The sequence below is a fragment of the Rhinoraja longicauda genome, chromosome 7 (genome assembly GCF_053455715.1).
Source record: "Rhinoraja longicauda isolate Sanriku21f chromosome 7, sRhiLon1.1, whole genome shotgun sequence".
In the NCBI taxonomy this organism is placed as follows: domain Eukaryota; kingdom Metazoa; phylum Chordata; class Chondrichthyes; order Rajiformes; family Arhynchobatidae; genus Rhinoraja; species Rhinoraja longicauda.
In genome coordinates this window covers 62,610,553-62,624,608 of record NC_135959.1, presented here as the reverse complement: position 1 = coordinate 62,624,608, position 14,056 = coordinate 62,610,553, and the positions used below count along the sequence as shown (strand labels likewise).

The 14,056-nt window shown below is 41.4% G+C and overlaps 1 protein-coding gene across 1 annotated transcript in view; it reads right to left on the bottom strand.

Moving 5' to 3' along the window:
* Positions 1-254: 254 nt before the first annotated feature.
* The window catches only part of amotl1 (angiomotin like 1), a 73,998-nt gene continuing 60,196 nt past the window's right edge, over positions 255-14,056 (bottom strand). Inside the window, exons 9-13 of the mRNA XM_078403142.1 lie at positions 11,343-11,533; positions 9,101-9,226; positions 6,058-6,314; positions 2,964-3,215; positions 255-1,074 (exon numbers count right to left, since the gene is read on the bottom strand). Of these exons, the coding sequence (XP_078259268.1) occupies positions 971-1,074; positions 2,964-3,215; positions 6,058-6,314; positions 9,101-9,226; positions 11,343-11,533 (930 nt within the window). The 3' untranslated portion in view covers positions 255-970. The remainder of the gene's footprint in view (positions 1,075-2,963; positions 3,216-6,057; positions 6,315-9,100; positions 9,227-11,342; positions 11,534-14,056) is intronic.

Sequence of the window (14,056 nt, the reverse complement as noted above, 5' to 3'; positions counted from 1 at the left end):
TCACCATAATAATCATGACAAAATAATAGCTAAAGCATTCCAGTGTTTGTAGATAAAATAATTCTTCAACCTCTTGATGTTTTACTTTTATGGGCAGGTTCAATGCTGTTGTAGTCTGTGAACCATTGGCAGTATATAACATATTATATAATGATGGTCAACACGATCAACGACTCAGTTATTTGTGTGCAAGGCAAGGTCTGGTTTTACTTTTGTGGACCATGCCTTTTTATTTTTTTCTTTCTTTGATTGTATTACATGGAACACTTAATGCAGACATTTTCTTATAAATATACACCAGAAAATCTGCTTCGTTGTGACCTCTCCTTGTATATGATTTGCTAAGCTAAAGATTCTAAGCCTAATGCACCATATTTCCACATTTTAAAAAAACACCAAAAAAAAACCCTAAAGTATACAAAGAGCAGATTTACACATTGCAATAGTGGCAGCCTGGTGCCTGTACATTTGTGTTTTTAATATCTCAATAGTTGCACAACTGAAAAGCAGTAAAGGTGCTACTTTATACTGTTTTACCTTTAAACATATGGTCGTGTGTTCAGGAAAAGTGCAAAAGAGCCACAAAACACTGCTCCACTATGATATGAATAGAAGACAAGTGCATAGATATATTACAATGAATATTGCTCAGAATATTGTGCTCCTAGCTCATGTCATTTGAGTTTACAGCTCCATCAAATGTATTTCAATAATAACAAACACCCATCCCATACTTTCCATCTCATCCACTGTCTTCCTCTTTGCTCAGTACACTTCCATCTTATATATAGCATATGCACAGACATGCAAACAATTTCACAAATACATCTACTTCCAAAACAGCGTCCATCTTCTTTGACAAAAAAATGTTCACGACTTCTGAAGATCCATATCATTACGATACTCGAGTCTTTAGTGCAAGCTTTATATATCTGTAGATTGAGCAGCAGTAGTGAGCAATATCCTGTTTTCAAATTAGGATTTCTACCACATCTCCATCAAGGTTGGGTTTGTAGGAAAAATAGCCACGTCTTCCTTTATTGTCACATGATCGGGAAAGCAAGGTGGAAACATCTGCCGGAGAGAAAGAAAATATTCCAACAAATCAGTGCTTTGGGATGCATGATTTCCTCTGTGTAGTCTCCCAAATTTAAAGAGACACTGGCAATTCTGAAGTAATTATAAACCTTGATTTTACTTTGTGATTAAGGCGTTTGCAATTGTGTCAAAATATCTCCACAGGCAATGTATATGCTTATGTAGATTCAAGGATACAACGTCTGAAGAAGGGTCCCGACTCAAAAGTCACCTATTCATGTTCCCGAGGGATGCTGCCTGACTCGCTGAGTTAGTCCACCACTTTGTGTCTTTTTTTTATCATTTATGGTTATGTTGTCTTGGAAATTCTTGGCATCTCTTCTCCCAGCCAAAATAAGGGGTTTCCTCAAGCAACTTATAAACTTTAATATTTTAATATGCAGGAACTAATTTAAAGTATGCTTTCCAGAACACTAAAATTGATGGCAATTAATCATTATTAAAAATATTGCTACTTCCATTTCTTCCAGTTTTTTGTTCACCTAGACTCTCCTCAAAACACTTGATTCCAAGGCAGAATCTGCTTCCACAGATACTTGTTTTGATGACTTGTCATATTGCATTATTTAATTGAGAGTATTAATGGCTATCCAGTCACGGGAAAAATGTATTCTATTTGAATGTAGAAACAAAGAACAGCAGATGCTGGTTAAATGTACAAAAGGGCACAAAGTGCTGGAGTAACTCAGCAGGTCGGGCAGCATCTCTGGAGAACATGGATAGGTGACGTTGAGGCGAGACCCTTCTCCACGCATGCTGCCTGACCCGCTGAGTTAGTCCAGCACTTTGTGTCCTTTTGTCCTATTTGAATGTTGCCCCCACTCTAGATACACCCAGACTCACCAGGGCTTTACTGAATATCACTTGGTGACCAGGCTATTTTCACTTTCCAAACCCAGTGGTACTATACACAATTGCAGCTTCCTGAAAGTTTGGAGAGGGTGTTCATCTTGACAATTTTTGAGTATTTAAGTATTAAAGTATTTGGACCTATTCCATACTGAAAATAACCTATTTTGCATAGTAAAATGTCCTTTAAAACTGATACTCTTGCTTATCTTGAAGAAAGATACCAGGAATTATCCACAAGATAGACACAAAATGCTGGAGTAACTCAACGGGACAGGCAGCATCTCTGGATAGAAGGAATGGGTGACGTTACGAGTCGAGATCCTTCTTCAGATGGGTCTGAATAGAAAGAATGGGTGACATTTCGGGTCAAGATCCTTCTGAAGAAGGATCTCGACCTGAAATGTCGCCCATTCCATCTATCCAGAGATGTTGCCTGTCCCGCTGAGTTACTCCAGCATTTTATGTCTATCTTCAGTTTAAACCAGCATCTGCAGTTCCTTCCTACATAGGAATTACCCATACCCAGTTACAAACCAGCAACCACACAATTAATTAGCAAATCATTTTACCTGCAGTCACTCAAATGCAGGAACAATGGTGGCGTTTTTTTTTCTTTATTTGGGCCAGAAATCCAAGGCTGATTATAGAGCACCCAACACCAAATCAGTCTCCCCAGTTCATCAGAGAGCAAGGATTATATGTGATCTTGCTGGCCTATACGGCTTAATTCTGTTTATGCTGCATTTATGAGGGAGCTTGTAGGCCGTCATTAAATATCAATCAGTAAATGTGGTGCGAGGGGCTGAGGAAATCCCTGGGTGCCAAATATGGGAAATATACAATGAAGTTTATTCAGCAGAAATTGCTGAAAATGGTCTCTGAAAGGATATAATCCCACAGCATTGAAGTTTAAAATCCTCAAAAAACATTTTGCTTTGCACACTCCTGGACGAGGAGGAGAATTAATTCAACTTTTTTTAGCCACCAACAAAGCCATGGGCACATTTGTTTACCTGCTCTCTCAGCACAACTACGTGCCGATTTAGGTCTGACGACAGGGCTGCCAACAGGGGTTGTGTTGAGGCGCCTTCTTCCATGGATTGGAGCACTACTTGGACGGATCAATTCGGGACTTTTATCAGTCTGCGTACTGTTGTCTTTACTGCCAGTCTTGATGTGTGTGGAAACCACTGGAATTGAGAGCACAGTTGCTTCAAGTGGGGCGGACAAAGTGTTTTTTTGACCATCTTTAGCAGTAAGCATCCCTGTGAAATAGAATTAAATTACCCATCAGTCCGAAGAAGGGTCCCCACCCGGAACGTCACCTATCTAAATTCCCCAGAGATAATAGACAATAGACAATAGGAGCAGGAGGAGGCCATTCGGCCCTTCGAGCCAGCACCGCCATTCAATGTGATCATGGCTGATCATTCTCAATCAGTACCCCGTTCCTGCCTTCTCCCCATACCCCCTGACTCCGCTATCCTTAAGAGCTCTATCTAGCTCTTAAGCTGCCTGACTCGCTGAATTATTCCAGCCGAAATGTTTAGGAAAAAACTACATATGCTGGTTTAATGCGAAGATAGACACAAAAAGCTGGAGTAACTCAGCGGATCAGACAGCATCTCTGGAGAAAAGGAATAAGTGATGTTTCAGGTTGAGACCCTTCCTCAGGCCTGAAACATCACCTATTCCTTTTCTTCCGAGATGCTTTCTGACCCGCTGTGTTACTCCAGCGTTTTGTGTCCATCTTCGAGTTATTCCAGCAGTTTGTGTCTTTTTTTGTAAACCAACATCTGTAGTTCCTTGTTTCTACATTCTAAAATTGTCTGTTGGTTGTTTGACAGCCCTATTTGTTTGTGTATTTCAACTTAGCCTCATATAAATAAAACACATTTATTGAAAAGAAAAATCACCTGATATTCCATTTTTTAACCAAATTGAACATTTGGTCATATTCATGCATGAACAGTTAACTGTACCCTACTCCTTTTTAAAACTTAATTTATGCTTCCATTCTCATCAATTTATGGGCACGGAGCATAAAACCTGTGGCCTGGAATGCATTTTTAGTAAGTGCCAATGTTTTATTGCATGCAGTACGTTGGTGAGTAAAGCTTCCCTTTTATAGTTTTGATTCATGCTCTTGGAAATGTAACCAGAGAGTAGGCTGCTTTAATGAAAAGTCCTTTATACAGATTTATATAGTAACAAATCATAGTAACAATGTCGTAAGAAAGTAGCACTAAAAATTACAAGGCATTAAAGTATAATATTTGTATCAAAATTTGAAATCCATTTGTAAAACTTGTACAATTTAGTTATAAGTAGTGAACTCCCACTAGCGGGAGAACCTAGGGCCAGAGGCCATAGCCTCAGAATAAAAGGACTTACCTTTAGAAAAGAGATGAGGAGGAATTTCTTTGGTCAGTGGATGATGAATCTGTGGAATTCATTGCCACAGAAGGCTGTTGTGGCCAAGCCGAGAGATATTTTTAGGTGGAGATTGACAGATTATTGATTAGTACGGGTGTCAGGGGTTATGGGGAGAAGGCAGGAGAATGCAGTTGCAAGGGAAAGCTAGATCAGCCATGATTGAATGGCGGAGAATTGATGGGCCGAATGGCCTAATTCTGGTCCTATAACTTGTGAACTTATCTGATAGTATTTTTGAGAATTTAATGACAGATTTACACTCATTCAATTGGCATAATCATGTCACTAAAGTTCTATATATTTCATAAATTCAGTTTTATAGATGCAGATAAAAAGTTCAGTGCTTGTAATCGTGCGTGATGGGTATGAAACATTTTACACTGGCAAAGCTGCCAGCCCCAACCTAGGGGTGTGCCAAAATAATGACTGAGGAAACAGTACTGACTACTTATCCCGAACTAACAAACTAGAGTAAAATGTACCTGAAGGTTGATGTCCACGAATGCTGATGGGATTATTTCCATGCTCCATGACTATGGCTCAATTTTATGGGATTTTGAACTCTTTCCCAGTGAGTGTTAATAGCACCCTGATGCAATTTTACCGGATGGATTGTTCTGCATACATACGTTGCTCAGATTTGCTCTTTAAAAGCATTCGAGCAAGAGTAAGTAGCTTAAAGAGGTAGATATATGTTTTTAATGGAGGTCAGGAGCAGCTGAAATGCTCTGATCAGATAATTATGTGGGCTACTGGACCCATCCCAACCCATCCCAGCCCCACTGCTGGATTTCAGATGGCCCGATGCTTTAGAACCATGCAGCCCACGAACGGCAGGAGTTCAGAGTGAGGCCAAACTCAATTTGAAGGAACAGCATCTCAAATTTCACTTGGGCAGCTTCCAACCCAGTGGTATGAATATTGATTTCCCTAACATCAAGTAATCCATATAACCCCTCTCTCTCCATCCCTCCCCCACACGTCATACTAACTTCAAAGTCATCTTGTTGAATCTCATTGTGTGTAATTGTAATTGTTTTTCACCTAGCCCACAGCTAACAATGGCTTGTTTTCTTTATCATCGTTACTTTTTTTGCATATCTTTCATTCATTTGTTCTATATCTCTCTATATCACCTTCTATATCTCTCAGTTCCCCTTTCCCTGACTCTCAGTCTGAAGAAGGGTCTCGACCCGAAATGTCACCTATTCCTTTTCTCCAGAGATGCTGTCTGACCCATTGAGTTACTCCAGCTTTTTGTATCTATCAGGAAGTATTTCCTAGGTTGACACAAAATGCTGGAGTAACTCAGCGGGACAGATTTATCTCCTTGTCAGTCACACCCTTGCCAGATTTATGGCAAAGAGATCTGACCCGCAAAGCAAAACGCGTCATTTGCCATTGGTATTGAGCTACCAACAGGTTCACCGGCTAATTTTGGTGATTGTCCACAACTGTGTTGTATCTGCATTGATCATTTTGAACTACATAACAGCAGGATGAAATGCTCACACTTACAACTCTCAGCATCAAAACCATCAGTGGCTGAATTACAAATGTCACACAAAAAAAAGAGACATATTTTCCCCACAGCAATATACAAGATACCGATGGGGCATTACATTTTCAAATACCGTAATGGGGAGGGTAAAGTATTCGTATGGTGTTCACCTGCATTTCCGGTCCAGCGGTTTTCCTCCTTTTTCCCGTCCACTATTTGGGAATTGCTGAGGGACGTCTGGTGAGAATGCAGCCCATGTGTGGAGGGAAATGACCTGCCAGGCCTCAGAGACCCTGCTTCAAGCTTTCCCGCCTCCTTCCGTGATCGCTGCTGGAGCACTTTTATCATGGCATCTTTCTCAATAAGCTGTGCATGAAGGTTTTTTATTCTATTCGAAATGCAGCTAAATCCTGTTACTTCTGCTAACCTATTGGAAATTTAAAAAAAAGTTCTTTAACTACACAGTTGTTTATTCCCTCTCCGGTCCCAAAGATGGCGAGTTAGTTCAATGGGCAGAGGTCTTCAAATATGAACATTCACAGATTCGTATCCTTCTAAGCTTATTTAACTCTCCTTGTTATTGTTGCAGCTGTTAGTTATCTCTCATCAGTCCATTAATTCCCCAACCCATTTCATGTCTTTTTCCTTCATGATCCAGTTCCCGTCCAGTTTCGCAAACGCAAACGGGGGGGGGGGGGGGGAACAACACCTCATATAGCTTGCAACCTAATGGCATGAACATAACGGTATGAACAATTCTCCAATTTTAAGTCACTAACCCACAAATAGCTCCTTTCCCACTCTCTCCCCCCACCCCCCAAGCCCACCCCTCTTTCCATCCCCTCCCTGAACGCTGGCTGACCTTCCACTGATTTCTCCCCTCCCCCTCCCTCTCCATCCGCATCTTTTCAATGGCTGCACAATTCACAACTTTTCGATCCCACAGCTTAACAATTTGCAACTCTTTATCCTTTTCGGGCTTACACTTGTCTTTTCGTCCATGGCCTTTGTTGAACAATCTCCCAATCAAAAAGGCCCTCACCTGTGTTCATCTACTAACGGTCGCGCTCTCTCTTGCCCTATTCTCTCTTCCTGCTTTCTTTCAAGCCCCCTCCCCCACAATCAATCTGAAGAAGGGTCTCGTCCCAAAACGTCACCTATCCATGTTCTCCAGAGATTCTGCTGACCCGCTGAGTTACCCTAGCATTTTGTGTACACCTCATGTCTTTACATTTTCTTCACAAATGAGGGCTGATCTGCTCTTTATTTTCAGCATTTTCAATGTATTTATAGTATCAAGCTCTTTAATTTTCCTTTTATGTCTTGTATAGTTCTGAGTATCTAATTTATAAGAAAATAACTGCAGATGCTGGTACAAATCGAAGGTATTTATTCACAAAATGCTGGAGTAACTCAGCAGGTCAGGCAGCATCTCGGGAGAGAAGGAATGGGTGACATTTCGGGTTGAGACCCTTCATCAGTCTGAAGAAGGGTCTCAACCCGAAACGTCACCCATTCCTTCTCTCCCGAGATGCTGCCTGACCTGCTGAGTTACTCCAGCATTTTGTGAATAAATACCTCTGAGTATCTAATTGATTAGTCACTACCTCTGATTAAATACACAGACATTATAAATACCATCAACCTTCCAGTCCTCAGTAATCGAGTTAACAGAAGTAGCTCATCAGCTGAGACACTGCCTCAGCTAAAATTATCCGACTTGATGATTGTATAATTACATGTCTGTAAAAATAATGACTTTCTATTTTAGAATACTCCAAGTGCCAATTGAGTGGCCATTTGCATTTTTAACATGTAGTTTCTCTTTTAGTTTCAGTTTAGTTTATTGTCATGTGCACCGAGGTACAGTGAAAAGCTTTTGTTGCGTTTTAACCAGTCAGCAGAAAGAGAATACATAATTACAATCGATCCATTTACAGTGTATAGATACAGGATAAAGGAATAGCGTTTAGTGCACGGTAAAGCCAGCAAAGTTTGATCAAGGATGGTCCAAGGGTCATTAAAGTGGTAGATTAAAGAGTTCAGCACTGCTCTCTGGTTAGACAATAGACACAGGAGGAGGCCATTCAGCCCTATGAGCCAGCACCGCTATTCAATGTAATCATGGCTGATCATTCCCAATCAGTACCCCGTTCCTGCCTTCTCCCCATTCCCCCTGACTCCGCTATCCTTAAGAGCTCTATCCAGCTCTCTCTAGAATGCATTCAGAGAATTGGCCTCCACTGCCTTCTGAGGCAGAGAATTCCACAGATTCACAACTCTCTGACTGAAAAGGTTTTTCCTCATCTCAGTTCTAAATGGCCTACCCCTTATTCTTAAACTGTGGCCCCTTGTTCTGGACTCCCCCAACATTGGGAACATGTTTCCTGCCTTTAACGTGTCCAACCCCTTAATAATCTTATACGTTTCGATAAGATCTCCTCTCATCCTTCTAAATTCCAGTGTATACAAGCCTAGTCGCTCCAGTCTTTCAACATATGAAAGTCCCGCCATTCAGGGAATTAACCTAGTAAACCTACGCTGCACGCCCTCAATTATGGTAGGATGATTCAGTTGCCTGATAACAGCTGGGAAGAAAATGTTTTAAGCATCTTCACGGAGTGCCTAGAGTTTGAATCGTGCCTTGCAGTGCCTTTAGATATCGAGCATGCATGAAGGGGCTGTTATTATGGAGACAAGCTGTCTTGGTAAGGCATTTATAGTGGTTACCTCACCTGTCAAAAAGATCACCAGTTCACACTGACTCGTAACAAGACACAGCCAATGAATCAGTTGCTTCGAATTTGTTCACATACATCGTAAAATTTGTCAATCAACGAGAAAGAGGAAGCTCATTTCAGACATCACATCCATCCATCCGCATAAATCACACATTTCCTCCATGTGTCTCTTAAAATTCCTTTGGGGTGTTTGATTACATAATCCTATCTCTTCAAGAGCCCAGCTTAAATTTGACTTCATAGTGTCCTTGCTTACTTGTGCACTCAATATCTATCCTTTGTGTAAGCAGGAAGTTAATTAAAATGCTGTTAAAACTAGTCCACAATTATTTAAATCAGCACTGTTGGAGTAAAAACACAAGTTGTTAGAGAAGTATTTTCCTTTGTACGTGATTAGGCAATTAATCCTCGTATCAAATTAATCCTCGACGTATAATTCGGTGAAAGATTCAGTTGGGGAGATGAAATGTACCTGTGTTCTGTGTCTTGGTGTCTCTGATTTGATTGTATTCTCTCTTCTTCCTCCTTCCATCTTTGTACATCCACTGAACTGTCATTGTAACTGCTGTTCGGTGAGTGATTTATTATAGTGGTGTCCCTGGTGAAACAAGAGAATTTCTGTTTTTCCAAGTGTTCAATGAACCTTTTATGAATACCTCCCCATATTCAAACATATCCAAGTCAGTCAACACTGTTTGACACACCGATGTAACTGAAAATACAGGTTTGAATTATACATGTCACTTTAGCTTTGGTGGATGTCCGTTTGCGATGCTAAAAATAAAGATTAGATATTAGATGCATGTTATACTAAAATTTAAGAAGGGAGTTAAAGAGATAGGAAGGTCAGACTGGAGAAATGGACTAGGCAAACCATTTCCCTACTCTACCCCTCAACAAGAACTGGTTCATGTGATAGGAGTAGATTTATGCCATTCGGCCCATCAAGTCTACCACGCCATTCAATTATGGCAGATCTATCTCTCCCTCCTATCTCTAGTCCTAAACTCTCCCATTAGTGGAAACATCCTCTCCACATCCACTCTATCCGAGCCTTTCACTATCCTGTACGTTTCGATGAGGTCCCCCCTCATTCTTCTAAACTCCAGCGAGTTCAGGCCCAGTGCCGTCAAAAGCTCATCATATGTTAATCTACTCGTTCCTGGGATCATTCTTGTAAATGGACCACATCATCCAGAAAAGAGCAGGGTGCCGAGCTCTAGAAGAATCTGTACCTGGTCCACACTTCTCTTTTCTGAGGTTATAAAAATCGTAACGAAAAAGACAGGTTTAACTTCTCAGTCCAGTTCAGAAAAATGGCAGCTAACCAGATGAAAGGTTCTGATGAAAGGCCATCTCTCCCTCTCCCCCTCCCCCCGTCCCCCTCCCCCTCCCCCCCTCCCCCCTCCCCCCCTCCCCCTCCCTCCCCCTCCCCTCCCCTCGCCCTCTCCCCCCTCTCCCTCTCTCCCCTCTCTCTCTCTCTCACTCTCTCTCTCTCTCTCTCTCTTCTCTCTCTCTCTCTCTCTCTCTCTCTCTCTCTCTCTCTCTCTCTCTCTCTCTCTCTCTCTCTCTCTCTCTCTCTCTCTCTCTCTCTCTCTCTCTCTCTCTCTCTCTGCAGAAGCTGTCTGAACTGCTTGATATTGATAACATTTCTTTTTTTTTAAACATTTGCATGAATCAGCCTTCAGTTCCAAGCTCAGTACAAGGCAAAATCTATATTTATTGATAAAATTTCTCATGAATCCAATCACCACATTGGTTTAGAATCTTTAACCTTTCACATTTTTTAATCCAAAATGTTAAGTTTTATTTTGGCATTTCTCCACTATCCTTTGCACAACCTCCCTCTTGCCTGTCTACCCAACCAAACCTCATAGAACCAGAATGAGAGAGTCAGGTCCTCATCCTACCAAAACATCTTCGCTTGGCGGTCAGCTCAGTTCTCCAGTTGAGGCATTTCGTTTTGGTGTCAGTAAGAGCTGGCAGTGTTAGGTAGACACTTGGCCTGGAAGGAGATCAGGGACATGATCTGTGATGGAAGCATTATTGTGAAAAATCGATTTTATGATTAGTAGGACCGAGAGTATAAGGGAAATAATGCCAAGCATCCTAAGGAACAGCTTCATATTTGCCCTTATGTAATAGCTTGACAGTGATGTTCAACCAAGACTTCATCTGGACTTAACAGCCTTTTTCAGTCAAAGATGTCAAGTCTGATTTGGTGCCACGTCCTGGTGCAATATTCTCCAAATGTCTACGTTGCGCTTGGCTTGGATTGGTTAGGTTTCAAGAATAACCATGAACTCTGCATAGTTGTTGGTCTTGTGAGAAGATACACAGAAATGCCAATTCATTGTGCCATGCTAAGCTAACTGGTAACCATAGCTCACAATATTGTTTTTCAGTTTTAGGTGTCAGAATTGAAGTTGCCCAGATAAAAAGGGGCGGAAAAAAATAATCAGAAGAGTAAAGAGCAAATGAGGTCCATCTCTGAGAAATGAATAATGCACTTGTAGTTCAACAACTGGAAGGCAGATACTATTCCAGAGGGGAGAATGCCCAAGCATCCATGTATGGCAAAGTTTCCAGGCCATTATGAATGTAAGAGGAAAGGCATGGGCTCTACATTAAAATTGAAGAGTCAACTACATATTGGTAAGTTGTGCTAAAACAGATTCCCATAATTCCTTGCTCACACGATGCTTCATCGTTACCTCTGAGCAGCAGCTGTAGCAGCAGCATCCATAGCAAAATGTCTCATTGCTTTTTCTTCCAAATACTTCTGCTCCCACTTGGTCATGTCCGCCTCCAGGGCCAGGATTCGTTCCTCTTTTTCCCGTAACGACTCCATCAATACCGGTGCATCGTACTCGGGGACATTGGCCATCAGGGGGTCACCATGCCGCTGCAACAAAAAATAATAGCTTGCATTCTAAAATCAATCAATGTAAAAGAAAAACCTGATGAGTCAATTTCAGGCTTGTCTGATACAACTGAAAGGTTCCTGCATCTGCTGCAGATGCTGGTTCGCGCCGAAGATAGACACAAAAAGCTGGAGTAATTCAGCAGGGCAGGCAGCAGCTCTGAAGAAAAGGAATAGGTGATGTTTCGGGTCGAGACCCTTCTTCGGACTGAGAGTCGGGGAGAGGGAAACGAGAGATATGATTTGTTCAGAACAAATCAGAGCCAGTACCAATGACCCAGGAAAGGTGAAGCCACAATGCTCCACTATTGATTGTGGATGAGGAGATAACGATGGCATTCAAACAGTGAAATTAGCAGGACGACTAGGGTAGGGGATGGACTGAGAGAGAGGGAATGCAGTTGATATTGATTTCTCTAATTTCAATTAACCCTTGCATTCCCTCTTTCCCTCTAGAAGGAATGGGTGACGTTTCAGATGCTGTTTTACATAGCCCCTTTTAAGATATCAATGATCATACTATTTCTTCGATGTAGAAATATGTTTAGACCATTGCCAACCCCTGAAATACATCACCAATAATTTTCGCCTTCTGATTCCTCAAATCCTGAACACCTCGCACTCTCTCATTCCTTACCCATACTTTTTCGGCTATACAGATACTAAAGAAATACAACAGCAAAAGTAACGGTGTGCAAATAATATATTTAGCTGGCAAGAAATGGAAAACTAAAAGTGTTACCAAATGAAGTTCTGATTTAGGCTGTTTATTTAAAAATTTATTTCTTACTACATAATGTTTGGATAAACTATTGTTATATCCAACATTTCTGATGAGTCTGGACATTGGAGGTCAACTGAGCCTTGGTTATCATAAAGGCTCCTGTTAAAATGTTACCTGGAGCACCTAATCTTCACTGTAGGAGCAAAATATCTCACCGTGTACTATGGAAAACAACAGACCTAACTCCTGTATTTATGCAAAGACCCACTTTGAGGGCAGGTGTGGCTGGAGTTAAGACATAAACTGAATGCAAGGTCAACTAGGTTAATGATTCCTGTTGCTGAGTCAGTTATTAATGAACATGGCAATACATTAAAGATAAATTAAATCTGCAATGTTATGCCGCATTCAGGGACAATTACAGTATATGGAGGAAGATATAAAGCACTTTAAAAGTACAAGAAGATGGAGCAGAAATTCAAGGACACAACATTTGCGCTCGGTCCGCCAAGGCCTACTAGATCTCCTGGTTTGCTAACCATTTTAACTCTCCTTCTCATTCCGATACTGACCTTTCTGTCCTGGCCTCCTCCATTGCCAGAGTGAGGCCACATGCAAACTGGAGAAACAGCAACTTGTATTCCACTTGGATAGCCTACAACCCAGTAGTATGAACAATTCAATTCTCCAATTTTAAGTGACCTCTAACTAACCCGACACAAACCTTTCCCCTTCTCCCCCACGGTCCCCCTCCCCCCCCATTCTCCCTCTTCTGTAGCCCACAGCATCCTGCTCCCCTTCCCTGTAACCCACCTAGACACACCTATCCCTCCCCTCCCCCCTCCTTTTGGCTGCACAATTCGCAACTCTTCAATCCTGACTCAGACCTTCTGCTTTTTTCTCTGGTCTTTGTTCCAACTATCTGCTCATCAAAAAAACAACCCTTGCCTGTGCCCACCTATTACCTACGACGATTTGTCCCGCCTCTCCCAGCTTTCTTCTCCCTCTTCTGTAACCCACAGCATCCTGCTCCCCTTCCCTGTAACCCACCTAGCACACCAACCCCCCCCTGCAATCAGTCTGAAGAAGGGTCTCAGCACGAAACGTCACCGATCCATGTTCTCCTGAGAGCTACTCCAGCATTCTGTGTCTATCTTTGGCTATGTCCTTTTGTGCTTTAACCAGCATCTACAGTTCCTTGTTTCTGCTGAAACCAAAGGACTTAGGTTTCAGCACAGACAATAGACATAAAGTGAAGTTCTGCTGCACACAATAATCTTGCAATACCAACCTGCAAATGTGGATTTGCTTTGGGCTTGACCCAAGTGCCCTAGAAATAAATCTGGGTCCAATGATTGGTGTGGGAAATCCTAATATACACACTAACGGCAAAATATACCAAGTGAGTGAGAATTCCTGAAAAAAACCTGCTAGTTTGGTACAAGAGATTGTCTTTAGCTGGATAAAGAGAAATTGATTTAAATGAACTGCAATTATAATGTCCAGTGGATACATTTCTGAATAAATAAAGGCTCTAATTTGGAATATTCATTGTCATTAAGTTGTGAAACGGACATTAACTTAAGTGGAGTTTATCACAGAAATCCTGGAGTTGCTACCTCTGTTGCAATGTTTTGCATACAGCATCAAACAAAACCACTTTAATTGGCACCCATATAATCTTGCGATAAAGTACTCTGAAAATCTTATGATTTTTGCATATACTGTAAGTGATCTTTTAAATAGAACATTGTTCTTTATCTACACAAAATACTGGAGTA